The sequence below is a fragment of the Ambystoma mexicanum genome, chromosome 12, assembly GCF_040938575.1.
Source record: "Ambystoma mexicanum isolate Mex_15411 chromosome 12, UKY_AmexF1_1, whole genome shotgun sequence".
In the NCBI taxonomy this organism is placed as follows: domain Eukaryota; kingdom Metazoa; phylum Chordata; class Amphibia; order Caudata; family Ambystomatidae; genus Ambystoma; species Ambystoma mexicanum.
Window position 1 is genome coordinate 1,231,046,160 of NC_090936.1, and position 27,178 is coordinate 1,231,073,337.

General features: G+C 46.2%; 1 protein-coding gene across 1 annotated transcript in view; it reads right to left on the reverse strand.

Annotated features, from left to right (window-relative positions):
- Positions 1–23,445: 23,445 nt before the first annotated feature.
- The window catches only part of HCFC2 (host cell factor C2), a 389,963-nt gene continuing 386,230 nt past the window's right edge, over positions 23,446–27,178 (reverse strand). Inside the window, exon 13 of the mRNA XM_069629914.1 lies at positions 23,446–25,726. Within this exon, the coding sequence (XP_069486015.1) occupies positions 25,695–25,726 (32 nt within the window). The 3' untranslated portion in view covers positions 23,446–25,694. The remainder of the gene's footprint in view (positions 25,727–27,178) is intronic.

Genomic DNA, 27,178 nt, shown 5'->3' on the forward strand with positions numbered 1-27,178 from the left:
GGCACATGCCATTATGCAGCACTGCATACGCAACTTCCAGTGTTACAAAGAATAGGGGATAGGAACCTCCTTGATGTATAATAAACCACCAAAATCTCTCTCCCCTCTTTGGAGTGAGTATAGCAGGTTCTAAAGGTGAACACGATGAATTCCTTCAGAATATTAGTGCCATAAGCACCTTGCACACACTTGCAATTAGTGGCTTCAAGAAACATCCTTTCCTTATAACATCGCCTAAACAAGTTGGTGAACTCAGTAAATCTGACATACTGCACCGATTGCTCCTGGAACAAAATATAGTTTGAGGGAAACCTATATTGAAATAAAGTACAACAAAAGCTAACTAGCAAATATACTTGCCTATTAATTTTAAAACAAGAATGTTCTCATTGTTTCAAAATCTGTATGTATAATACAATTTAAGCTACATCCACACATTAATAATCCATTACATATATATTTGTTAGATGAAATGAATTACCACAAAGAGGATCTACTGGATGAGGAAATCTACTATTTGAACCAATGACTGGGGAATCATAAACCTGCAGCATCACCTGAAAAGGAAATTATCTACGGAACAAGAAGGTACACAATGAAGACACATTAAATAGCGTACGTTAATGTAGACTTACAACCACCAATTAGTATCCTAGACAGTTTTCCCTTTGTGTTTATTGTTTCTCTTCATGACTCCCAGAACCCAATTAATACAAACAGGTACAGGTTTGATTAATGAGAAGGGTGATAAGACTGAAACCCAACTTGGGAAAGAAAGTCAAGGTCAAGTCATGTGCAATAGGTGGTGACCTTTTTATTTGTAAAACATTGGTTCTGTTACCAGGGGAAACAATGCATCACTTGGAAGGCGATATTCCAAACTAAATTAATACATGTTATAATGAATTGTCAGAGTACATGAATTGGTCATATATGAAGGAGTTACATCTCGCATTTGAGAGTACGCATAATCAGTCTGGAAAGGGTTTATAGTGATTGCCTAGACAGCCAAACCATCGATAACCATACCCTCGACAAAAAAGCATCGACAACAAAAAAGCATTGAATGCATTTTAAAAATAATTAATGGGCCGGACCCCCCAACCCCTCTAACATTTAAAACCCATTTTTGCTAAAATAAACCCTTCCCCATTGAAAAAAAATGCATTCAATGGTTTTTTTTGTTAATGTTTTTTTTTTCTCAAGGGTATGGCTGTTGATGGATTAACTGTCGAGGCAAGGACTGGATACCCTGGGAAGTCTACTCCGGCAACCTTTGACAGGTGGTAACATTCCTAATTAAACGATATCATATACTTCTTCACACATGTTTCCTACCTTATACCTGTGATGTACATATATACATTATAATTTGCAAATATGGAAATACTGACCTCAGGCTGTCCATATTTAAATTCTGTAATGTCCTCCAGCCCCTGTGCTGGCTATATGCTCCTACTCTTAACCCTTCACCACCGGTATACATCCTTTAATTTAGCAATGCTCTTATGTAAAGGCACATCACCCTAGGGCTGCCTGCTTTCCAATGCATTTTTATTAAAAAGGATACCCTGTTCTTAAATAAAAATCCTATCACAGTGAAGTGCCATGTAGTGGCGGCTGGAGATATGATGGAAGGGGCCAGAGGGATGCAGAAAAGGATGACCTGGGTAGCATCAGCAAGGGATGGAGGAGCACTATTAAAGAGTAAGGAAAAGGTACACCTCGGTGATTCTGGTACTCTTAGCTCTTCTACCCTCACAACATATGCTGTGCTAGAACCTTGCCTATCCAACAAAACATGTAAGAACTGGAAGCTGGTTGTTGGTGAGGCACAAGTGGGGTGGGGGTTTGACTAACAGAGGCACACTGTGCTTGGAGCCCAGTACCAACATTCTTTAGGTTAAAGTATTGTTAGGGAGAATTCTCTCTTTAGGCTGAATTTCCTAACCTAGTGAGTCCCCCAGCAGCTTTGCTGGATTTCTGGAGTTTGTTTTTTTCTCCTGCCAAGAGTGAGACTCTTTTTCTCCCACTCTTGGACATGATTTGAGGGGTTCCTTTGACTGGTAATGTGTTTTATGGGCTATGTGGTCCTTTACTCCATAGGGTCTCATGTGTTTTTCCTATGTGTGTTACACCGCACCCTCCGTGCAGTAACACAAGGGTGTCATAGTGACACCCCACCATAGACTCCATACCCTGGGACTGACTACTGTCTCCCAGGGCATGTAAAGTCACCATTGGCTTTACTAGTCCCAAATTATTAACAGAAACCAGTACAAACCATCATATTGTGGACGTACTGGTCAGGGCAATTCGATTGCCCCTGGGTCTGTTAGTCGAGGGGGCACGTCTCCGTCCCCCCTGATCGAGTTTTGGCTGGTGGCAGTGGAAACTACTTTTTATATTCGACCGCGAATATTTCCCTATGGGATTTTCCCATTGTTCGAGGCTACCAACTTTAATTATTTAATTCTCATAGCCTCGAACATACCACCGGTTTATTTAATTAATATTAATTCTCCGGTTGGTGTTTTTTGCCAAGACTCAATTCTAAAATGGCGTTTGTGTTCTCTTCTGTGACTCCAACCCAAGTCGAGCCCTTTGTTCCACTTTTTGGCGGGCTTCTCCACAGAAGCCTCCAAAAGTGGTGCCACTCTGTCTGGGTACCACAGGGGGCGTGGGAGGGGGTTTAGGCACCCTGCACTGAGTTACCTTGGTAACTCAAGTCGCACTCTTGTGTGATTGGCCCAAGTGGTGAGCTGGCTCACCACTTAGCATGTTTGAGTGACAGCTAGGCTGAGTGAATGGGGGTTTTCTGCATAAAAGCAGGGCTTTGGGGACAAGTCGCCACAGGACCTGAGAATTCGACGAGGGAGAAGCTGAGCCGACCTACCACGACGACACCACCGGTGGAGCCCTGCAGGACCAACTCACCACTTCCCGACGACAGAGAAGATCTCCCGGCTGGAGAGGCCGCTTCCCCTGACTGGTGGGCACAACCAGTTTACCTTCCTTTCTTCGCACCCCAGCCCGGTTTGTGGTCGAACTGCCCGTGCCAAGCACCCCGGCAGCCGGATAGCCACTCACCACTGAACCGCGAATCACCGGACTGCTCCTTGTACCTGAGAAACTCCGCAGCTGGTTTCTTCCCTGGCAATGCAACAGACTCCTGTCTTCCTCCACGACGAGATCCTCTCTTCCCCCGGACGAAGCACCGACTTGCACCCGCTGCCAGGAACAACTGCCCCCGCTGGAGCGTTCTCACCACTTTAAGGTACCGTGCCCGCCAGGCCTACCTTTCTAAAGATTGCTACAAGGTAATAATAACCCCTTAACCTTCTGGACTGGGCTGGCCGCCTTGACCCTCTAACTGGTCTCTTTCTTTGGTCCAACTCCTTTTTGAACCTCTACAAAACTTTTGGGCACTGCAACTGTGTGACCTTGGACACATTTCATTTGGATCCTCTGAAGGTGGATCCGGCCGCTTGAACTCGAACTTCACAGTTTTACTTTGCCTTCCTCTCTTCTTATGTTCTGATAAAAGTGTTGGGATCTATTTCAACTTGTTCTCTGCTTTTCTCTCCCTTTTTAAAACAAACTATTAGAGTGCCATCTACGTTAAGCGCTCACCGCTGTCTGAAAATAAGTGGAGCTTTACTTAAGACTTGTCTAATATTCTTTTTAAGGGAGTGCATATCTTTTAGTGACCGTGTTTTTGAATTGCTTACTATTAGTGCCTGTGTGTTTTTCTAGATGTGGTTTTAAATAAATAATGATATCTCTTTTACACCAAGCCCTGGTCAGTGTTTACTTGTTCTACTGTGTTCTCTTGACCTATCGTGAATACTCTGTATACTGCCTAACTCTTCTTGAGGGAAGTCTGACTGCTCAGCCACAGCTACCAAGTGAATCTGTGTGGTACAGACACCTACCAAGTGGGTTTACTGCCAAACACCTGTAGTCCTAAATCTTTTGCAGTGGTCCCAGAGGGAACTGCACAGGTTTCTGCCTAACAAGTATTCATAGTCAATTGTTGCAGAGGAAGGACTAGGTGTGCAGGAATCGCCTTTAAGATAACCCTTTGACCATAGTCTCAAGTAAGCCAACTCATCAGAGCTAGTACCAAGACCTTCCCAAGACTAACTTCACTCCGGAGACAAAAGTCAAAAGAGAAATGGGAGGATCCACCTTTAAAGGGTGTGTTAGGAAGGATTTCTATTTTGGAAAAGTTCCCTCATAGTTCCGATGGACTCCCATTCTTTCTGCTCTATTTTGTAACCTGTTCTGACCTTTTGAAGGGAAGTAAAGCTTTCAGAATCCTCAAACCTGCAAATCTTAGGCACCGCTCACCGAAACCAAGAGCGGGAGATCGAGCCCCCAGAAATCCCCAAACAATCCACAAAGTCATCAGGGAAAGTCAGAACCGGGGGCCGGGAGGGTGCGGGGGGGTAAACGTAGTGCATCTGTCCACCCATGCACTCCATAAATTAACATTGGGATTAAGTCCCTTGGTCTCCTAAATTCCATTCCACTCACCTTTTGGTTGTCGAACCTGGGTAGAGTATCCTGAAGCACCAGAAAACATTCACCATCAGTAAATCTGTTGAACCTTTTGAATTTGTCACCAACACAAGCTAATCACAACTTACCTGCAGAGGCATCATTCTGGTGAGAAATCGTGTGGGTCCCATTTGGGCACAAGGCTCCATTCTTCTTAGGGTTTGGACTGCTTAGATTAGGTTGTTGACTTGTGATCTGGTTTCAGCAATTTTTGCATCTAATCTACTAACCCACTTTGCTGAATAAGGCATTTGATGTATATATGAACCTACATTGAATTTATATATTTGTATGAGAGTCATGTGCAATAATACTACTGTTTAGGTGAATTTTCCAGTGCGTTCAGAAGGCCGGTAATAAATATGTTTTATACTGAATGGCCAAGTTAAAATTGTGTGCTATATTGTGTGGACTCATTGAGGACCCCTGACCCCACTCACTCCCCTGGGACTAGCCATCACTGCTTGCCACTGCTCTCCACGCTTACCTTGATTGGGTGTTGGCTAACCTCTTAGAGTTCCCTGTTCACTACAACTAGGGTGGCCTCCTGAAATCTGTCCACCAGGTCAGATTCTAGAAATCCATCTTAAACGGGTGTTCCGTATTCTCCTCCTTCAGAAACAAGGCTTCCCAAGACACACTTAAATTCTGTGACACTGATTGAGGACCGCACTGCCATTAATAAGCAATGATGACCAAATCCAAGGTCGGAAATCAAGATCTGATGAGTAGGAGCTAAAAACGGGTCCCGACTATCACGCATGAAATAGTAAGACCTACCACTGATACATTGCGTGCTGCAAACATAACTTCCACATGAGATGTAACCTAAAAGTCCCTTGCAAACACGTTACTATGCTTTTAACATGGTCTATACTTTTAATAATACTTATTTAATACACCTTTGTTTTTAAATTATTGCAACCTCCTTTTGTGCTTTTTTAGTGCTATTTGGCAAACTGAAATCTAGATGTGTTTTTAAATGATCTGCTTCTTTCGGCTACTAGGCCATTGTCATGGCCACTGGACAAAGGCCCATGTTTCTACCACCTACAGGGTCCAAATGGACCCAGTCCTGGCGCCTCTGGCACCAGGCTCATGCAAAAGTGTGCTTGGCACACATTATTCCTAAGGCACGTGCATCCAGGCCGGGCGTGGCCATAGGAGAACATTGGGGAGCACATGCAAGAACCTCTGGGAGTGGCAAGGTGGAGCCACAAAGAGGGGTTAAAGGGAGGGGCCGGGGCCAGCCTATTTAAGGCCAACCCTCCCGCATCCTGGCGCTTCGCGTTAGTCTGCTTTCTGCAGCGTACCGCTTACCGCCGCCTGCAAAGTCCTTACCGGTCTTCCAGCGCATCACCTCGAAGCGTGTCTTACCTGGCTCCAGCTACACCATTTCTGAAAGCGCATCTTATCTGGGTCCGGCTGCACCATCCTTGAAAGCGCATTACCTGGTTCCAGCTACCTGGTTCGCTGCCCGCGTGCACAGAGACCAGTGAATAGGTATGTTGTGTCTTCGAATAACATAGCTTCCACAGCATGCTAGCTCGAACCATACAATTATGCATCCTACTAATCGTGTGCCCTCTTTTATGACACATGGATGAAAACCCTTCGAATTTACACTCATGCGTATACCGCTCCCCGAATGTACAATGCCCGATATAGAGGTAAGCCCACCTACATATCCCGTGGTGACCAGATTTGGCGCACATTAAACTGTGCATTTTTCTAAGTAATTCTTTAAGTGTTTTAGCAGAAAGGAGACAATATTGTCATCCTTTTATGCATTAACAGGAGTCCATTTGAGACCTTCTTTGATGAAGATTTGTTTGCATTAGAACCCCTGTGGCCAAATCCCCCCCGACCCCCACCCCCACAGGTAAGCTGTGCCGTATTTTTCACATCACACACTTAGTTTTTTTTTTTTTCTTTAGTTTAATAATAAACTTTTTGAAAAACTATTTCTTAATCATTTCCCCATTCTAATAAGGAAGCTCAAGGATTACAGTTCTCATATCCGGCCTACAATCTTATACATCGAGCATGTCGATAAAGTTTATCACCGAGCAAGTTAGAAATACGGAGCTCCCACTCAGTATTCTAAACCACCAATCCTCCATGTTGCCGTTTGTTGGTGCATATTTGCTCAGATGTATCGATCTAATTGAATTCAGTTTAGTGCAACCAATCACCAAATGTTTTATGGTTTCGGTTTCCTTTAGACAAAATCTGCACCAGTTGTCACAGATCGTTGGGGCTTTCCGTCTTAATAAAACTTTCGTAGCGCATTCATTCGCAGATGAAGAAAGCGGTCACGGTGATGTCTAGATGGAAACTGAGTAAGATATCTCGGCATCTTATTTAACTTGTTGATGGTTGGTCCCAATTTAGGCGCCGATGCCATTTTCTCCAGACGCTCGATGTTTTGTACCCAAGCCCATTCTTTTAGTTTTTTCTTTGCCAGTTGAGGCCATTTTACCAGCATTTCCTTGCTTATATTGGCTGCTCGCATGATGTCGTGAATTCTTGTGGCCCAGATGTTTAGGATCGTCTTTGAAGGGCACACATCGTCGATTGCTAAGATTTCGTAGGCGGGTTCTTTCTCTATTATTGTCATCTTCCTCAGAAGAGCTATTGATTTCCAAATAACTGTTGTGTGTAGAGCATCCAAGGCCAGTTCATGCCTTATTATTGATGTTGAGAAGCATTTCGGTAGCTTTAAGACACGTCGCCAGAAATATCCTTCCAGTTTTGCCCAGATGTTGTAATCGAGATTCCAACCGGCTTCGGTTCCATAGGTGACACATGGAATTACTTTTTGCAAGTAGAATAGCCGAATTGGGGTCAGGGAAAATTTACCAAAAAGGTTATGGATTCTGGTTCCTTGGATGGCCAAGGTATTCATACGACATAGTAGATTTCTTGACCAGCTCCTCTCACATATCGAGGAGGATATCATTATACCTAGGTATCTGAATTAGTTTACTTCCTCAAGACTCGTATTTCCAATTTGCCACTTGAAACATTTTTTCTTTGTTCCTTTCAGCGTTCCAATCTTCATAATTTTTGTTTTTGACGTATTTATCTTCAGATGGTTTGTATTCATGTATTGGTATAATTTATGTAATAGACGTTGTAGGCCGATCGGCGTGGTATCTATTAGGATTATGTCGTCTGCGTATATTAAGCAGTTTAGGTGGGATCCATTCAGTTTCGGTGGAAAGCAACGCACCTCTTTCAGTGCTGATGGAATATCCGCAATGAATAGTTTAAACAAGCATGCTGCAATAGGGCATCCCTGTTTTACACCTCTCTGGGTCTTCATTTTATCCGATAGAATTCCGGCTTCATTTAGCCTTATCTGAATGGTCGTGGCTGTATGCAATGCAATGATGGGGAACAGAATCTCCTCTGGACAATTCCAGTTGATTAATTTGGCCCACAAGGTTTCCCGATCTATGCAGTCGAAGGCTTGATGGAGATCAATGAATGCTATAAACAACTGAGTTTTTTTTTCCATAGCATTCAACTTCAGTAGGTTTAACAGGGTCAGGTTGTTTTCAGTTCCAATGCCTTTCGTAAAGCCCGTTTGTCTGGGATCAGTGATTCCTCTCGTGTTAGCCCACTTCGTTAGTTTTTTTTGCAGGAAGTTCGCAAACACTTTGCCGATGGTGTCCAGTAAGGCGATAGGGCGATAGTTTGCCGGAACAGCTCGATCGCCTTTCTTAAATATAGGGACTATAATTGCAGATGTCCACGATGCCGGTATCTCTCTAAGCTTTTTGATGTTGGCAAATAGAATTTCGATCAATTTTGCCCATTCCGATTTGTGTTGTTTGAGCATAACGTTGGAAATGCCGTCTGGCCCAGCGGCTCGCGAGTTGTTCAGTTTTTCAATGGCAAATAGGATGTCCTCCCTAGTTTCGGTGCAGTCCCAGTTTACAGACCTTAGGTTTCTTTGTTTGATATCAATTTCAGTATCTCCTGAGAAAACCTTAAGAAAATGTTTATTCCACTCCGCCTCCGTGACCACGTTTGCCATTTTCGTCCCTTGGTCGGCTGTACAGTTGTTTAGAGTGTGCCAGATGTCTCTGCATTTGTGTGATCTTATCATGGTCAGCATGAGTTCGCCTCTTTCTTGGTCGCGTTGGAATTTAAATGCCTTAGACCAATTACGGTATGTTTGGGACCTTTTTTTTATTAGGATGGCGCTGTTAATACCACCTTGCGCTTTCAGCTTGCGTATATCACTCTTTAGGCGCTTTTTTTCTTCGTTGACTCTTGTGCTCCATTCATGGGTATGTTTTTTCTCTGAATTTTTCTTCCACAAGGTCGGTAAACTTTTCAGCGGTAAGAGTGATACATAATCCACGTTACACAGAGACAGACGGTCTGCTTCGTCCAGTTTCGCCGTTAGACTGGATATCTGAGCAGTAGATATGCGTAGCCTGTTTTTTCCGTTGTTTACTTCCAGAGCTTGAGACGCTGTTGACTTATTTGTTCCTGAATGTGTCCTCAGATGTAATACTAACGGGTTGTGGTCACTGATTTTTGTGGGGGTTACATTCAATTCATGAAGTGAGTTCCAGGCATGTTTTGAGACCCAAATATAGTCCAAAACCTTTGCAGTGCCCAAATTCTGCCACGTGATTTTAGGGGGCCTGTCGCCATCAATTTGACCGTTGACCATGTCACAATCATACGCCTCCATGATATTATCCCAGATGATCCTTCTCTCCTGATTTGAGGGGCTGTTGGCACGGTCATTGTATATTCGCACACCCTTCTCAGAAAACCAGGACAAGTTCATGTCACCACATAGTAGTATGATATTATTCTTCTTGTGCATGTGCTTGTCCAACAGATTTGTTACCGTGCCTATAAATCGTTTGGTGGTGATCATCGCCGGATTCCAGTATACATTTAATACGAGGAGTTGTTGTGGATTGTTCCCATCGTGACTTTTTTGTTGCATCAGCGTACATTGCACAAACAGATTTGGGTTTTCACTTCTAAGCACCTTCCAATCACATCCGATTTTCATCATGGTTATCAGGCCGGAGAAAGGGCGTCCATAAGAATTTTTTCCTGCAGGATTCAGCATTGTGGCATAGCCTTCTTTCACGGGAGGACATCTTAACCATGTTTCCTGTAGACAAATTATGAGATTATCATTCAGCTCAATCGGAAAACTTTCATAGAGATGACGGAAGCCTCTCGTATTCCAGGAGATCAGGGAAGTCAATTTCATCTCTTTGTTGGAGACTAGCTATTTTGATCCAGCCCCGTATTTGTTGATTTTCCCAGAGTGGGGCGTAGGCGGTTCAGGTCTTAGTTGTTTTCTTAATTCACTCCTCCGGTGATCTTGAGAGGGCACTTTATGTCCGAAGCTGTTTAACGGATTCATTAAATTAACTGGTCTATGACTTGCCAAGTCGGACGATACTTCCCTTGTCTCAAAGCCAAACTGCAGAATTTCATCCTTTGCTGCCAGAATTGTATTGCGTACTGCTTTGGAAGATATGTGAAGATATACTTTGTCAGCGTATTTCTCAGACACATATTCGATAATAGCAATGTCATTAGACGTCACAGTTCTCAGAGCCGGTACCGAGTGTAAGAGGCGCATGACATTCCTTCTGTTCAAGTTCACATCAGGATCATCTTTATGGATGTTCGTGATTGCTATTCGTGCCGTTGATTCATGGATTCTAGGCCTGGTCTTCACCGCCTGATGTAATCTTTGTCCGGCTGTACATTTGGGATTTAGATTTCTCATGTTAATGGGGCTGCCACCTAAGCCTTGAGTTAAGGAGTCCACGTCTGACAAATCGCCTCTGGGCATTTTTTGGTTTTTACAGTCCAATTTAGCCTGATGCACGGAGGCCTTCGAGAGAGATTTGGATTTTAATATCCAAGGGTTTCCCGCCCTTTTTCCCTTGGATGTATAGGATTCATTTTGGTTAGAATTGAGGGATTCATTTAATTCCAAGCTGCTCGTTGAAATAATTGAGGCGTTTGGGTTGTTTGTCTCGCAGTCATCTTCTATTGAATACGTTGATAAATTGCAGAGGTCAATAGACGAGGTTTGGGCTGGGCTTTCAACTTCTTCCCTTTCCACTCTCTGGCGTTTTTTGGGGTTGCCCTTTTCAGCTGTAGGTTCACCGACAACTTTACTCCTACTTGCGGTCTCTTTAGACGGCAATGGTGCATTACTTTTTTGAGTTCTTAAAAAGAAATTCGATTTGGCTGGAGACGTCAGATTGCGTATAAATTTTCTAGATTTGTTAGTTTGATTGCGAGGTTCACAATGTTTTTTCTTTTCTTTCCGTTTCTTCGGGGTGTTGTCAGTGGCCAGCAGCTTTTTAGGTTTCTCAGCGTTTTCTTTCTCCAATGTTGGATTTTTTCCTGTTCCTTTAAAATTTTTTGCTGCTCCAAAGAAAATCCCGAAAGATGAGCTTGGTCGGGTTTGAGTGGCACATTTAATGGAGTCTTGGGACTTGGGTTCACACTCATCTAGACCTTGCTTAAGGTTAGAAGACATAGAAGGTGGCTCCACAGGCCCTACTATTGTTGCCACGTCATTGGACACGGCTGGGTTTTTCGGCATTAATTCCATTGAGTCGGAATGAGGGGTTCCAGTGGTTTCTTTTGCTTTCGGAGTCGGTGTTATAGGCTCCATTGAACGCATCGCTCTCATCAGTGTGATTGATTGCTTTAGGCAGGCAGCAATTGATGTTATCAAGTCGTTCTTTTCCTGATTTCCTTTTGCCATACCTTCATTTACTTGCTTTTGGATCTCTGACAGCGCTGTTTTATCAGATTCAAGGTTGTCTTGCAACTGTGCAATTTGTTGTTCTTGTTTGACTAATTTTTCAATGATGTGGGACAGTAGCCCTCCATTTGATTGCAGCGCCTCATGTAAGTTTTCGTATAATTTGGTGAAGGGTAATAAAGCAACCGATGATGCAGCTAACACATTGTTATGAATTTGAAGAGCGGCGGCAGCCGACAGATTTGATTTGTAGCCTGCGGCCGCATCACCCTCTGTGTTACCATCAAACGGGATCATTGGGCCCTTTTGCTTCCTAGACCCCATTTCTCCAAGTCCGGTCCTTTTGTTACTCGTAGGTTTGAAGTTTAACGGGGTTCTCGGGGTGGAACAGGTGGATATAATCTTCATCAATGAGTTTTGGTTGTTACTGGAGACGCTGTCCCCCCCTAGATTCTCTAGCCGTGAGAGACTGTTTCTCTGATGGCTTGAGGCTTCATCAGCATTTCTCTGCGCCTCTCTTGATACGTGATGTGACATTTGCGGAGGGGAGACCATTGCGGCATTATAGGGGCCGACTAGGCGAGGCTTTCTAATGTAGGTGTCAAGGGGCTCCATTCCAGTTCTTGAGGGGCCTATAGACAAGCGTTCTTTCATTGTATCAAAGTCAGCTTTCAGGCGTTCCGCGAGTCTAGCTTCACGTCCTGCTAGATCTAACACCTGAGATGAGTTTATGCTGCATGCAGGGGAGTATGCATGTGAGTTTTGCAACTCGGCAGTAGCACATCTCTCTTTCCGAATTGCTTTGGCTTTACTCAGATTAATCGCAATCTCAGCGCTTGATCTTGGAAATGCTTTCGGATCTTTGTTCGAAAGTGGATCTAATCTCACTTCCATATCGTCAGAGGGTTCGAGGCTCGATTCTACCTCCAGTGTTTGATGGTTACAAGTGTTGGCAAGGTTCGTTAGTTCGAATATTTCAGCATTAGTAGAGACCAACACCAATTCTTTCTCGTGTTCAATGAGTTCGAGGTCCGTCACATCGCACTCATGCAGCGGTCTTTCCATTATTCCTTCGTTCGCATGGGGAGAGTCATTCGTGACAGGGACGGAGGCATTTCGCTTCAATTTGGTGTGATCGTTGGTTATAATGAATGCACAGACTTCGTCGATCGAAGATTCCTCCTGGCCGACCACAGGGACAGAAGGAACTGCCACGGACAAGTCCGTCGCTGTCTGTGAATATGACACAATCAACTGAGGGGATTCACCCACTTCCAGATCTGGTGGTGACACTAAGGGATCGCTCAGTAGTTCAGGCGCTAGGTCAGGAATTAAAGACTGACGCCGTGATGTAACGGCACAGGGATTACAGGAGGGACTAAGGATGCAGCCAGGCATCAAGGATTCAAGTGACGAGTGTGGGCTTGATGAATTTGTGGAGGGGGCAAAGCCTGAGCCTAGGCTGGGGAGTGCTTTGCCCACCATGCGGGGCCCACTCAGCCTCTGCTGCTCCCAGTCATGACTCCCCAAGGAGCCGTCTGACAAACCCTCCTTAGGCACACAGTCTCTCTGAAAGGAGGACACAGTCAATGGATTCAATTCCCGAATCACAGCCACATCCATTGGCTCGGGCTCAGCTGGATAGGCGGACAGGGAGCCCTCCGCTCTAAGGGAGTCCAACTTGCAATTGGATTGTAATGTTTGTCTGGACATGGCACGAGTCAGGGGCCCCAACTCAGCCATGGAGGCAGTTTTCTTACCTTCTCTCCGGCGGGTCTTCACCTCAGCGGCGTACGGCGGCGTACAGCCGCGGACTGCCGCAGACTGAACTCAGCCCGAACTCCGCGCGCGCTCCGGGCGAGTTTTTAAAGGGAGTAGAGCTTCTTTTTCTTAAAGAAGAAGTGATCCAAAACACTGGATCTCCGAAACGATGGGTGTAGCAGCAGCTCCTCACAGCAACCAACAAGACCAGCGACTGCCGCAGACTGAACTCAGCCCGAACTCCGCGCGCGCTCCGGGCGAGTTTTTAAAGGGAGTAGAGCTTCTTTTTCTTAAAGAAGAAGTGATCCAAAACACTGGATCTCCGAAACGATGGGTGTAGCAGCAGCTCCTCACAGCAACCAACAAGACCAGCGACTGCCGCAGACTGAACTCAGCCCGAACTCCGCCCGAACTATCACCAAATTGAATAGATTTCAGCAGTCTCCTGACTATACTCACTTTCACCATTTTACAGCATTCTTTGAACATCCAGCTCATACAGGCCCCCGTCCTGAAGAAGGCCGAATAAGACACGAGGCACATCCAGCCCATATAGACGGCTGAAACACCCTGGTGTAGACAAAACATTTGTAATGGGGGGCGGGGGCCCCTCATACAGGCCTCTCTAGGCCCCCTACAAACGGCTGTGTGAAGTACACCCCCCCTCCATTTGGGGTGGGGGGGAGAGGGCCCCCAAAAATGGTGGGACAGGCCCCCCAGTGGGTGGGGCAGTAAGGTTTGGGCACCCCGGCACCAGATTGGCACACAAATGTGCCCCTCTGCGCCAAGGCAAGTTTTGTAAACAAAGAAAAAAATGAGAAATGGTACACTACACTTTAGGGCGGGCTGGGGGGGCACTCTAAACTGCCAGGTAATTTTCTAATGTAATGGGGGGTGACCCTCTACCCCCCCACACCAAATACAAGGGGGCATCGCATTCAGCCCTCCCTGGGGGCAGATAAGAGGGGGCCATCACATGCAGCTCTCCCTGGGGTCAGATGCCCCTTCCTATGAGCAGATATCTGCCCCCAGGGAGAGCTACAAGGGGTGCCCCCATTTCCCCTTGGGGTGAGGGGGAGAGGGCCACACCCCTTTTCTGTAAAATATATCCCTGGTGGCTAGTGGCCCCCCACTCCCAGCCAAAATTCCCTTTTTGTGCTTTTCGTTTATTTTGCCCCCTTCCCTGGGGGCAGATCAGCCATCTGCCCCCAGGGTTGTACACATATGTGCCCCCATGCTTTGGGGCCCAGGGGGGGCAAGGGCTGCTTACTGTAAGCTGCCCCCACCTCCCCCCCATTCAAAGACATCCCTGTGTCTAGTGTGCATTGCTGCCCGCGCATCGCGCGCCCTGCGCCCGATCCGCGGGCAGCAATGCTGTCACACAGGGTGTCCTTGAAAAGGGGAGAATCTCCCCTTTCCAAGGACACCATTTCTCGAAAAATCCCTGGTGGCTAGGGCCCCCAAACCCCGTCCCCATCATGTTTTTTTATTGTTTTTTATTATTATTTGTGTTGCCCCCTTCCCTGGGTGCAGATCAACCATCTGCCCCCAGGGTTTTACACATATGTGCCCCCATGCTTTGAGGGCCGGGGAGGGCGAGGGCTGCAAGCAGCCCCCACCGCCCCCTCATTCAAAGACATCCCTGTGTCTAGTGTGCATTGCTGCCCGCGCATCGAGCGCCCTGCGCCCGATCCGCGGGCAGAAATGCTGTCACACAGGGTGTCCTTGGAAAGGGGAGAATCTCCCCTTTCCAAGGACACCATTTCCAAAAAAATCCCTGGTGGCTAGGGCCCCCAAACCCCCTCCCACTTATGTTTTTTAAAAAAAAAAATCTTTTTTGTCCCCTTCCCTGGGGGCAGATGATGAGCCATCTGCCCCCAGGATTTATTAGATATGTGCCCCCATGCTTTGGGGGCCAGTGGGGAGGGCTGCTTACTGTACGCAGCCCCCCACCTCACAAACGTATCCCTGGTGGTCCAGTGGGCATTGTTGGTCACGGATCGAGCGCTCTGCGGTGATCCGTGACCAGAAATGCTTCAAAAATGGTGTCTTGGGAAAGGAGAGAATCTCCCCTTTCCAACGACACCATTTTTCTAAAATCCGTGGTGGTCTAGTGGGCCCCAGGGCCCTAAAACCCCTCCCTACGAATTTTTAATTTTTTTTATTTCCCCTTCCCTGGGGGCAGATGATCAGCCATCTGCCCCCAGGGTTTATTAGATATGTGCCCCCATGCTTTGGGGGCCGGGGGGGAGAGAGAGGGCTGCTTACTGTAAGCAGCCTCCCTACCCCCCACATCACAAACGAATCCTTGGTGTCTAGTGGCCATTGCTGGTCACGGATCGAGCACCCTGAGCCGATCCATGACGAGCAATGCTTCTAAAATGGTGTCTTTGGAAAGGGGAGAATCTCCCCTTTCCAAAGACACCATTTGTTGTACAATCCGTGGTGGTCTAGGGGGCCCCAGACCCCTCCCACCTCCCTTTGAAAATATATATATATTTTTTTTATTTTCACCCCTGGGGGCAGATGATCTCTGCAGCCCCCCACCCCCACTCCCAAAACAGATCCCTGGTGGTCTAGTGCGCATTGCTGCCCGCGGATCGAGCTCTGCGCCGATCCGCGGGCCGCCATGCTGTCACACAAGGTATTGTTGGAAAGGGGAGGATCTCCCCTTTCCAACGATACCTGCCTCGATCTCCGGCTTGAAATACAGCCGGAGATTGAGGCAGAGGGGCGCTTACCTTCTCTCTTCACTGCGACAGCCGAAAACGGCTGCCGCAGTGAATTTACTTTCAATTTCTTGTCAGCGTGCATCACGCACCCCGACAGGAAATTGAAGGTAATCCAACCCCCGGGCAGTGAAGGGGGACCTCCCTCTCACATAGCCCGGGGGTTGGACTACAGTTTTGTGCGATCCCTGCTATGCAGGGATCGCACAAAATAGAGTGCCTGAAAGGACGAGCTATCTTGTCCTTGGCAACAGGGAGGTAATCCCAAGGACGAGATAGCTTGTCCTTGGCACTAAAGAGGTTAAATGCACAAGAATTTGTGTTGATCTGTTGTTTATGTTCTTGTGATTTTCTGTATGACCAAACCTGAAATCTCTGAGATGTTTTACATTGTACCTTACTTTATGAAAATAGAAATTACGATATAAAAACAAAAAATCACTATACCTAGGTACAACACTCAAAGTGTGTTATTTTACGGTGATTGAATAGAAGGAGAGTACTTCAGTGAACTATCGACCCATTCACTTGTATTCTTGTTTCCTGGTTCCAGCTACACCATAGCCTGCAGCGCATCGCATCTTACCTGGTTCCATAGTCATCCAAGTTGGAGTGCATCCTTACCTGTTCCAGACATCCAGCTACGCGGGAGCTTCTTCCATCCATCCTCTTCACTGAGTCTTCAATCCTGCAAACGCGGACAGACCTTTAGACAGCTGCTTCCTGCTTGACGCCGCCAGGCCATCCCTGCAAGAGAAAAGAACACACAAGGTTAGAAACTGCATAAATAACTTGCGCTTGGCCACGCAACACCTGAGTCTTGCGTTCGACCCTGAAAGCCAATTTACCACCTACTTCGGAGCTTCAACATTCTCTTGGGCTTCATTGGGGCTCACTCAAAACACAGCGACTCCATGCAGTCATCTTCACACCTAAAGGAGAGAGAACAGACATTGCAAGAATTACGAACTATAATCACGGCAAAAAGACATTGCAATAATTGCGAACTATAATCATGGCAAAAACATTGCATTAGAACACGGACAATAATCATTGTTAAAAGACTCTTACCTTCCAAGTGGTCGGTTGCAGCCGGTCTGGGCCGCCACATCCACCGACCAGTGAAGCAACTAGGTCCATCCACGGCGCCCCTGCTAATGAGAAGCAGGACGGAGAGCTCATCTTTACAAGAAATTAGAGGCAGTACCAGCAACCGGAGCAGTCAACATTGCAGCAGCTGGGGGAGAGAACCGGTCCTAGGGGAACCAAGTCCAGGGAGGGCTCCAACCGCGCCCCAACGTCCCTGCAGCGACCAGGTGAGCGTAACAGCCATCTGGTGAGTCGCTTGTGCCTGTACACTATCTCCACCTATCCCTTTATTCCCCTCTCTACCACCTCCATAGCGCTCTCCATCTCTCCCATCTACTCTAAATGCTATTCTATTACCTATCCTCCCGCTCTCACAAAGTCTGGAAGAAAAAAAGTTCAAGAAAGATCTCCTTTCCTCTAATCCTGGCTTAACTATTGCAGACACCTATGTCAGTGCTACTTCCAGACAAATTGTCACCGATATCCTCTTTTTAGTCCCCTCTCCACACTTTTGGACTCTGAATCTGATCTCCACGCTCTCCCCTTCCTCTTCCTCATCCATTAATGGTGGCACTAGACAGGAAGTTCTCTTGGCGGGCTTACTATCCTCGAGGTGCATCATTAATGTCGATCACAATGGCACTATCATGGTTCAGGGTCCTCAACCCAATCTCCTGCTCTTTGACTGGCGCCTGCAGTCTTCCTTCAACCCTCTTCCCACTCCTGCTATCCTCCTTTCTCTCTTTCAGCACCTCTTTCACCACCTCTGACAGGTGTACCACCCCACCTCAGAAAACCTTCAAGGGTGGAGACCGAATTCACTTTCCCTCACTTAATGCTTGTTCCACTATCATTCTTCAGACATCTGCCTCGTCCTTGAAGACTTTGATCTTGACGTCCCTGCTCTTACCAATACGCGGTTCAATGCCAGCTCAGTCACTGCTTTTGACTCCCTTCTCCCTGATGGCTACAAGATCAAAGCCTCGTCTCAACCGTGCTGGCGGTGGAGTAGCCTTGATCTTCCTTGAGTGGGTCCCTTCTTCCCTCATAACCACCCAGCCCCTACTCCTCCTTTGAAAGCCAGGTCTGCACGCTTGGTATCTCACCTACTTCCTCTCTGACCATTGACACGATCTACAGGCCCCTGGGCCCCATCTCCTCTTTCCTTTCAGAATGAGCCGATTTCTCCTCCTCCCTCCTGACTTCCACCTCTAAACTCTTCCTTCTGGGGGACTAACATCCACCTTGATTATTCAATCATGGTCTGCACTCTCTTCTGTGACCTCTGCGCCTCTCTCCCTCTTCCTCTCTATTCTCCCCTCTGGTCCTACCCAATCGGCTGGACACACTCGATACCTTCATCCACACTGTTATTTTTCTCTATCCCCCCCTCTCCTGGTCTGACCACTCGCTCCTCTCCTCCCACCTTGGACCTCTTGGCCCTCTGACCGAACCTCCCCCAGCTCTGCCAGCCTTGTTTGCCAACATCTGTCCAATGAAATGGGTCAGCTTCTGCATTTGCTTCCACCTTCATCTCCCACCTACTCCACTACCGTCTCAACTATTGACTCCGCTCTCAACAATCTCCATCTCGCTATTACTAACACTCTTGATATTCTTGCTGCAGTCATGAGGATCCGTCTGAACATGTTAGCAAGCATAACACTTGGTAAGATTCTGATCTAGCAGCCCTGAAAGGCAAAAGCAGAGCTGCTGATCCGAAATGGCAGACCTCAACCTCACTCTCTGATAAACTGGCTTGTCGGCTTCTCCAAAGGCAATATTGTCTCTCCACTCGCTCCAAGAAGAGGGCTCACATCCAGGCCCACATCTCTGGAGCATCTAACAACATGGCTGAACTCTTTAAAAATCGGCAAGGAACTAACCAATTCAGCTGCAGTCTCGACCTCGCACCTCTTCCCTCCCAGGCTCTCTGCACTGCACTGGCCACCCACTTCACTGTTAAAACTCAGGACATCCCAAGTTCTCCCTCTTCCTCACTCTCTCCGCCTGCCACCCTCGGCACCCCCCCTCATCCACTCTCTCCTCCTTCTCTCCCACCACATCGGACGAGGTCACTAGAGTTGTCCGATCTATGAAGGTCTCTTCCAAACAGGTCTCCCACTGTTCTTCTAGAACTATTAAGGACAACATCGGCTCCCTTACCCCTGCACTCGCTGTTTTCTGTAATCACTCTCTTGCCACTAGGTCTTTTCCCTCAAGCACTCCCTTGTGCGCCCCCTCCTGAAAAAGCCCTCTGCTGACCCATTGTGTCCGGCTAACTACCGCCCCATCTCTAACACCCCCTTCCTTGGGAAGCTTCTGGAGAAGTTGGTCTTCCCCAAACTGACCCAGCATACCGAGATTGTTGGTTGCCTGCACGGCCATCAATCTGGATTCCGAGCATCCAGAGGCAGGGAAACTGCTCTCCTGAAAACCCATGAAGACCTGCTTGCATCTCGACTCCAACTCACCCGCTGTGCTCATTCTACTTGATCTCTCCTCTGCTTTTGACAGTCATCCATTCGAGCCTCATAAAGTGGCTCCATGATACCCCTGGTATCTCAGAACAGGCACTGGACTGGCTCACTGACCGTCCCTCCCAGGTTATTCTGGGTTCTTTCTCCTCACCCACTTCTATCGCCACGTGTGGCAATCCCCTTGGCTCTTTAACATATCTCCGATCTAACTCACCTTATCTCCACTTTCTCCCTGCACTTCCAGTGTTATGCAAATGACATCCAACTCTTACTCAGACTACCCATTGCATCTCTTCCGACTTCCTCTGTCATTCATAATTGCATGTCCACCATCCAGTCTTGGTGCACCTCCAATGATCTGGCTCAATGCCAGCAAGACTGAGATTCTTCCCATCAGGACTCCTGCTCTTCACTTTGGCCACCCATTTATGTGGTCTCCCCACTACCATACCTCTGAAACCTGGGAGTCATCTCAAATTCCTCTCTTTTTCATTCCTCACATCGTGGACCTTGCCAAGAAGGCCCATTTCAAACTACCTCCTCAGGGGCATCTCCCTTTCCTCACCTTGTGCCAGAAGCGTAAGGTTTTCAGAGCACTGGTACGCTCCAGGCTGGACTATTGTAACTGCCTCTTCCCCAATCTACCTTCTCTACGCCCCTTCCAGCTAATCCAGAATAGGTCTGCAAGACTTATCCTTGGCCTCAAGCCCAGGGACAGTATCTCTGCAGCCCTTAAATCTGTCCACTGGCTCCCGGTCGCTGCAAGGATCAAATGTAAATCCCCCTGCATCATCCATAAGGCTGGCTGGGGCCAGGGACCATGCTATCTGCAACTTGCTCTCATCGAATACTCTCCTTACAGATCCCTCCGATCCTCCAGCTCCAACTCTCTGCTTGTCAAGCGCTTCTCCTAGCAGAGAGTGGGTGGCCGTTCTCTTTCCTCGGCTGGCTCCCTCCTCTGGAACAGCCTCCCCCTTTCTCTCCATCTTAAGCCGGGTCGCCTCAAGTTCTGCAAGCACCTCAAGACGTTCCTCTTCTACTCCTTCCCCATCCCGCGCCCGTGCTAAACCCCCACAGTCGCTGTGATTGGTTGCCTGGGCCCATGTGTCCTTCTGGGTCCTGGCCTTCTGTCCAATCGCCCGCAGCATCCACCCTCCCACTGCACTTGCCTCTGGGTACCAACTGGCCTGTGAGGTTTCACATGCCTGCACTTATTGTATTTGCTGGTGACCCACTTCCACCAAGTGGTCACTGCCATTCACTTACCTGTGGCCTTCCTTTGCAACTCGCTCTCTGGCATTCCCCCCTCTGTGGAACCTCTAGCAGTTACCTCCTTCCTTGTCCCTCCTCTCTCTGCACTTTTACGCTCCGAATGTTCACAAGGCCTAGTAGGACCGTTATTGTATTTTTGCTCATCACTTATACTCCATTGTCTTGCTGTTCCATTGTTCCCTTACAAATGCCAATAAAATACAAAATAAATAAATTCTCAAATGCAAGGAGTTAACGTCCCACAGGAATATTTGCATTTCTCCAGCAGGCCTAGCGTGTCTAATAGCTCCAGGTAGCAGAATCTCTCTAACACTTCTAGGATACAAACAGCTCACATTAATTCTGCTCAGAGGAGAGAGTTTCAGGAGAGCATGTTTTCTGATTCCAATCAGGACAGAAGTTTTGATCTAAAAAAGTACCCCAAGACCACTTCACAGGCTTATGAGCCGTAAACTCAAACAGGTCGATAACACCTGCATAGGTGTTGGGTCATCACATGGCATGTAGCGAAACACACTTCCCAAGCAGTCTTACTTCACAAACCAAAATGGAACAACCTCTAAATGAGGCAGCTCAAATGTGGTTATTTTAGAAACAAAGAATTTGAAGCTGGTGGATCCTTCTGGGAAAATGTTGAAAATCATGACCCGCAAAGTCCCCAGGAGTCAATTTAAGAGGTTTTTAACAATTCCAGAATAGTTCACAAGATCCATCCTTTCAACCATATACAATTCTAGGGATAGAAGGTTGAGCACATACTCTGTATTTAGCCTGTTAAACAGTCAGTAGAGAAAGTGCTCAATACATCTTTGTCCTAACACTTTGCACAGAATGGCAGTATAATAGTATGTTTTATAAAGCAGTCAATGACAGATCTAGCTGTAGGTGTCAGCCTTGAATGTATAGACCCTGGACGGATGAAGGGCCAATTTGACCCTTCTGGGATTCAAACTTCTGTTCTGCAGGTTAACACAGATGCCCAGACAAGCAATAACTTGCTACACAGCCATTGGCGATCCTACCCTTGCACATCAGGAAAGGTAAAGGGAACACAACAGCGTCAGGTTCAAATGACAAATTGATGTAGAGCGATTGCGTTATAGCACTGTACAATGCATATTCATCATCTCTCACTTTTGAACAGGATTCCCATGACGAACGGGGCGTTATCACACAGGTGTGGTGTATCCCCTTATGTTTGTAACAGTTTCAGGCGTACATACATGGCCAACATACAAGCCCATTGGACAGCCTAAGCCAAGGTCAGCAGGTACATTATACTGCTATAAGGGTCTGCACCTTCTGGGGGGGGTAAATGCATTAGACGGACAGCACCACACCAGAGTCAGCAGCTGTTGCTCAATAGGGCCACATTCAAAACTCTTAGCATTATGTACATTTAATATATACATCCTTGTATTTACAAGCTTTCATACAGCAAATAAATGTGCCCAATACTATGATTTCCACTTCTAACTGCCTTTCGGGTGCAGCCTATGTTCTTGTGCATGGGACATACACTGACCGGTCCAGGGGGTCTGGCTTGCACACACAAAAGCCTGCTGCCATTTACCCATCCCAGGCACCATCCTATTGTTCAGACACAGGGACAAATGCACCTCAGTGACAGGAGCACCCACTAGGTTTTCAACACCTACACGATGCAAAAACCCAAATCAAAGCTACGGTCCATGAAGGAAAAAGGAACCGTGGAGACACGTGTGAAGATCTCATACAGAGAACAGAGCACACACACTCTAGTCATGCTGGGGTTGAGCATTGTCTTTGGGGCATAACGCTTCCCAAACAAGTTGTATCCGAGCTCATGGAACAGGCATAACAAAGTTATTTGCTGCTCCAGTGTCATTTACAACTTTACAAAAAAACAAGTCTATTTTTTTTTTTTAGAAGAACACAATTATATTTCCAAAACTTAAAAAAACACCACAGTTTCAACTTTGGTCATGACGTATGTTGGGGAAGAACGTAAGTTATTCAAAATTCACATAAAAAAGTACCAGAAACAGGTTGCAGTGAACTGACCACAGTGAACAGCAAAGTCTAAGACAGAGACATTTCCTTACAACAGCTGTCACAGTACTAGGACAACAAAGCAACTTCACCTTTCCATCAGCTAGAACACGTACTGCAAAAATACATTTCTTTAGTTACAAAGCAAACTATCCTAGATCAGAAAGCTTAATACATTTCTCTAGTTATTAAGCAAACTATCGTAGATCAGAAAGCTTAATACATTTCTCTAGTTACTAAGCAAACGATCATAGATCAGAAAGCTTAATACATTTCTCTAGTTACTAAGCAAACTATCGTAGATCAGAAAGCTTAATACATTTCTCTAGTTACTAAGCAAACGATCATAGATCAGAACGCTTATTCCATTTCTTTAGCTACTAAGCAAACTATCCTAGATCAGAAAGCTTAATACATTTCGTTAGTTACCAAGCAAACTATCGTAGATCAGAACACTTATTTTTCTGAAGGGACTAAACTGCACACATGTTCATATTGTATTCATGCTTCCTGGCTTTTGTACTTCCAATTAACAGAATTATCAAAAGAAACTAAACTACACCATACATGTTGTACAATTGGGTAGATATACTGAGAACACACACTTTTCCAAAAGCAATACAGTATAGCTGCGTTAGTACACTTACATGAAAAGATAGCAAGTTCATACCAGCCATGTAGGTCATCAGTTTAGCTTATGGAAAACTTTAAACCCCAAAACAATAAAAATACAGCACACAAATTGTTTTTAATCACGATTTTCTTCATGGTAGAGGATGTAAAATTGTTTTTCCAACTGAAGGGCAGCTTTTGAAAAGTAATCACAGAAGGAGAGGTGTACGAGGGCAATAGATTCTCAGTATATGTAAAAAGGTTAACAATATGCATTATCGTACAAGATATGCAGCATGCACCTTCCTTCATAGCAAGGGAATTTACCATGTTCATGATGCATTTTAAACCTTAGCAAGGGCTCAACTGTACAAAGTGTTCGGTAAATCCTCAAAAGCTTCATTAGGCCTTTAAGAAGAAATAACTGCTTAAACTATCTTTCTTCTGAGTTCTGGTAAAAGATCCTTTTTCTAGAACCACTCTAAGAAAAATCCAAATGCACATAGAAGCCACAAGGCTTTGCATATGCTCCTTAAAACCGATCTTTCAAGGTTGAAGTTTATACTAGGTACAGAAACATCTTAGACAAATACAAATCTGTTCAGAGTTTAGGCGCGTACACTATTCCCTTATAGTCCATTTCATTATACGATTTTAGAAACAGTGACATGTGGAAATGGACCTATTTGCATGGCACGTGAATACAGGGTATTCTTTTAGCACCTGTGGCATAAGGCTTTTTAAGGTTTGTACGTGAATTGCTACAGTTCACTTTAAAATGCACTACTGGCAAACCTAGCTGCCAACAAATACCTGGCTGGGAATATGGTAGTGACAACATTTCTTAGCATGATTTCCACTACTGCTACAGAGAGGCGCTTGTACATGTTCTGGAAACGTGTGGTTTTATGTGGAAGTGGTTTTAAAACCATTCTTGAGTAAAGAAACTAATCAACAGGAGACAAACAAAATGAAGTGCAAAACAGGAAACGCAAAAACAAATGTCAGTAAAAAATGGTCAGGGATGCCTGCTCTTGCGAAAACAAATAAAAAATGTGTCTGCTTCTACAACCCAGTGCGAGTGCTATTAACTGGAAGACCACAGCCCAACAACCTAGCCGTGTCAAGAATCGCCTTCAGACCAGCCTCAACACAGTACCTGCCACAGGCCTAAAGACAGTACAGTAAAACACTGATTATTAGCACCTGCCTGGAGCAAAGTCCTATTTCTAGGGGCCAAAGGAAGTTCCTATTTCTAGGGGCCAGAGGAAGTCGGCAGTGCCCTGGATTATCATTTGGCACTGGGAATTAGAAGACTCTAGAGGCATGATCTGTCTGCATTGCAAGACCCGCCATGAAGACAGACCTGGTATCAGATAAGATGGCAAGGAACAAGGCAGCGAAAGGCGTATGCTGGTGACTGTTCAGCAAAAATACAAAATCTTCAATGAACACGCCTACAAAGGGCTGATCCGAACACCAACCGTGGAAGGTCTTTCTTTAGAGTTGAAACTTTCATATCAACAGACCCAGCTCCCTAAAGAGTCTTACAGAAGAAACATTATGTTTTGCATAATCATCTCAGGGGGAATATTTAAATTACTGCACAGTTTTTAGAAAATGGTAGAAATCTTATTCATTACAAAAAGTATATATATTAAAATACTATATACAATTTAAATTAGATAATGGAAAACACATACATGTCTTGAATACAAGCGCTGGACAATATTTGTAAAATCAAAAATGCTCCCAGGCAGTGACTCTCAGTTAAGATGATGCAGAGTGTTCCATGTTTGTATGTCTGGAGTTATTGCTAGTAATATCATCCAGCTTCACATCACCGGGGAGACGATCGAGGATGTATTGTCAGTCCCCTTTCAAGAGTTTCCTTTCATGATTCCATATTGTGAAAATGTGGACTACAATTAAGAAATGTCTGCTCCAAGCTGATCAGTTTGACCCGATGACCTGGAGCGACCCGATCATTCAAAATATTGCACTGCTTCATTGCAAACACGCAGCTTTCAGAAATGGAGAGGACGGGCGAATACAATAATGCTTTGAGCTAAAATCTGGTCATCAGCCAGTTTCCATACAATAAATACAAAACAAAAACATGTATATTAAAATTAAAAAAATCTGTACAAAAGTCAACTGTGTACATGTACACGACAAATAAACATGTTTCCAATGGGATCAGATAAAAGAACCATGATTAAGAAGAAATAAAAAATGTTGATTCATAAAATATTACAAATGCTGAACACATCGCAACTGAAGAAGAAAGTCTTTTCAGCATTCTTTGCCGGTGGCATACAGTACATTTTTTTAAAAGGCCTTTTAATAGAGTAAATCGCTCGTCTGGGTGTTTGGCGTCTAGTTTGATGGTTTTGGTGTTGCAGCTGCTCCTGCAAAAGAAAATATAAATGTCAATTAAAAGTGTAAATTGATGGTCTGTGAAAGGTTTGTTCAGTTCCTGAATACCAAAGAAAAGTATAATGATTATTTATAAATTCGATAGACGTACATATAATAGCTCAAATGTCCACTGTATCCAGTGTCAGGTAGTGTCAGAGGTCCTAGCAAGGGCAGTGGCAGTCATCACTGGTGCCACACGTGCCTTTACAATCAGGCCATGTATGTACATTTAGAACCCCTACATTTTCATCCTCCAGTTGGAACAAGTTACTTACCTGTAACTGTTGTTCTCCAGCATGGGTCTGGCATGGATTCACATGCTCATGAATATTCCCCGTCGTCAGGCTGGGAATCCTCGGTAAAGAAAAAAACCAGTATCAGTTTCGTTTCTGATCTGTCTTTCGTAGTAATAACCAATCACTGGTCTCTGCGTCATACTGACCACAGCCAATGACTGCCCTCTACCTAAGCACCGCCTCTGGCAGCCATCTTCAGATTTTTACCGCACGTTCATGTGTTGGGATCCTCGTGCTATTGCTCTCGAGCGTTAGTGCTATTTTTTCGCGCTTTTCACAAAAAACTTCGATTCTTTCGGTCAAAAGAGCCTCAAGCTCCACCGATCCTACATCCGATCAACGGGGACCCGTGTCGGATTCATCTGTGCCCCTCAAGGGTGAAGATTTCGTCGAGCTACACTTCGGAGGACTCCAGAAGCTTCTCAGGCCCGGTCTCGGAGATGGCCCAGGAGAAGGGAAGCTCGACGCCCGGAAAGCTGTTCAGGGTCTGCCCTGGATGCCAGCTGCAGAACGTCTTCAAGGAGGACGAACACTCTTTCTGCCTTTACTGCCTTCATGAGGACAAGACGCACGTGGAGAAGGACTGTGCGTTTTGCGGCAACATGTCGGAACGGACCATGAAGGACCGCCATCAACGTCTCGCCAACTGGCTGGAGGGTAAGAGCCCGTCTGGCGAGAAGAAGAAGAAATCCGAGCGGTCTTCTAAGACCTTTGAGGGCGCCCCGGCGACGGGGGCCCAACATAAGGCCAAGCACCGCGAGTCCGCTGGCACCGGGAGCGCCGAACGGTCGGGCTCTACGGGCGCCAGGCAGGGCGCACCCTCCCCGGCACCATCAACCACGAGCCAACGCTCTGGGTCGGGTAAGAGGAAGGCCGAGCACCCGGCGAAGCTCCTGGAGAGGCCCCGGTCGAGCTCTAAGGCAGAGGAGGAGCGTGGCAGTGCCCCCTCCCTCAAGGATAAGGCGGTGAGCGCACCTAAGGTGGTGAAGGCCTTGATCCATCCGACCAAGCCCTCCATCGAAACGGTCGCGGCGGCCCTGGCTCAGCCTGTGGTGGCTGCACCAGTGGTGGCGACCTCAGGGCCCAGAATCTCCCTGCCTCCTCGGAGGGAGTCTTCCTTTGTGCCCATCGATAGGACCCCTGTGA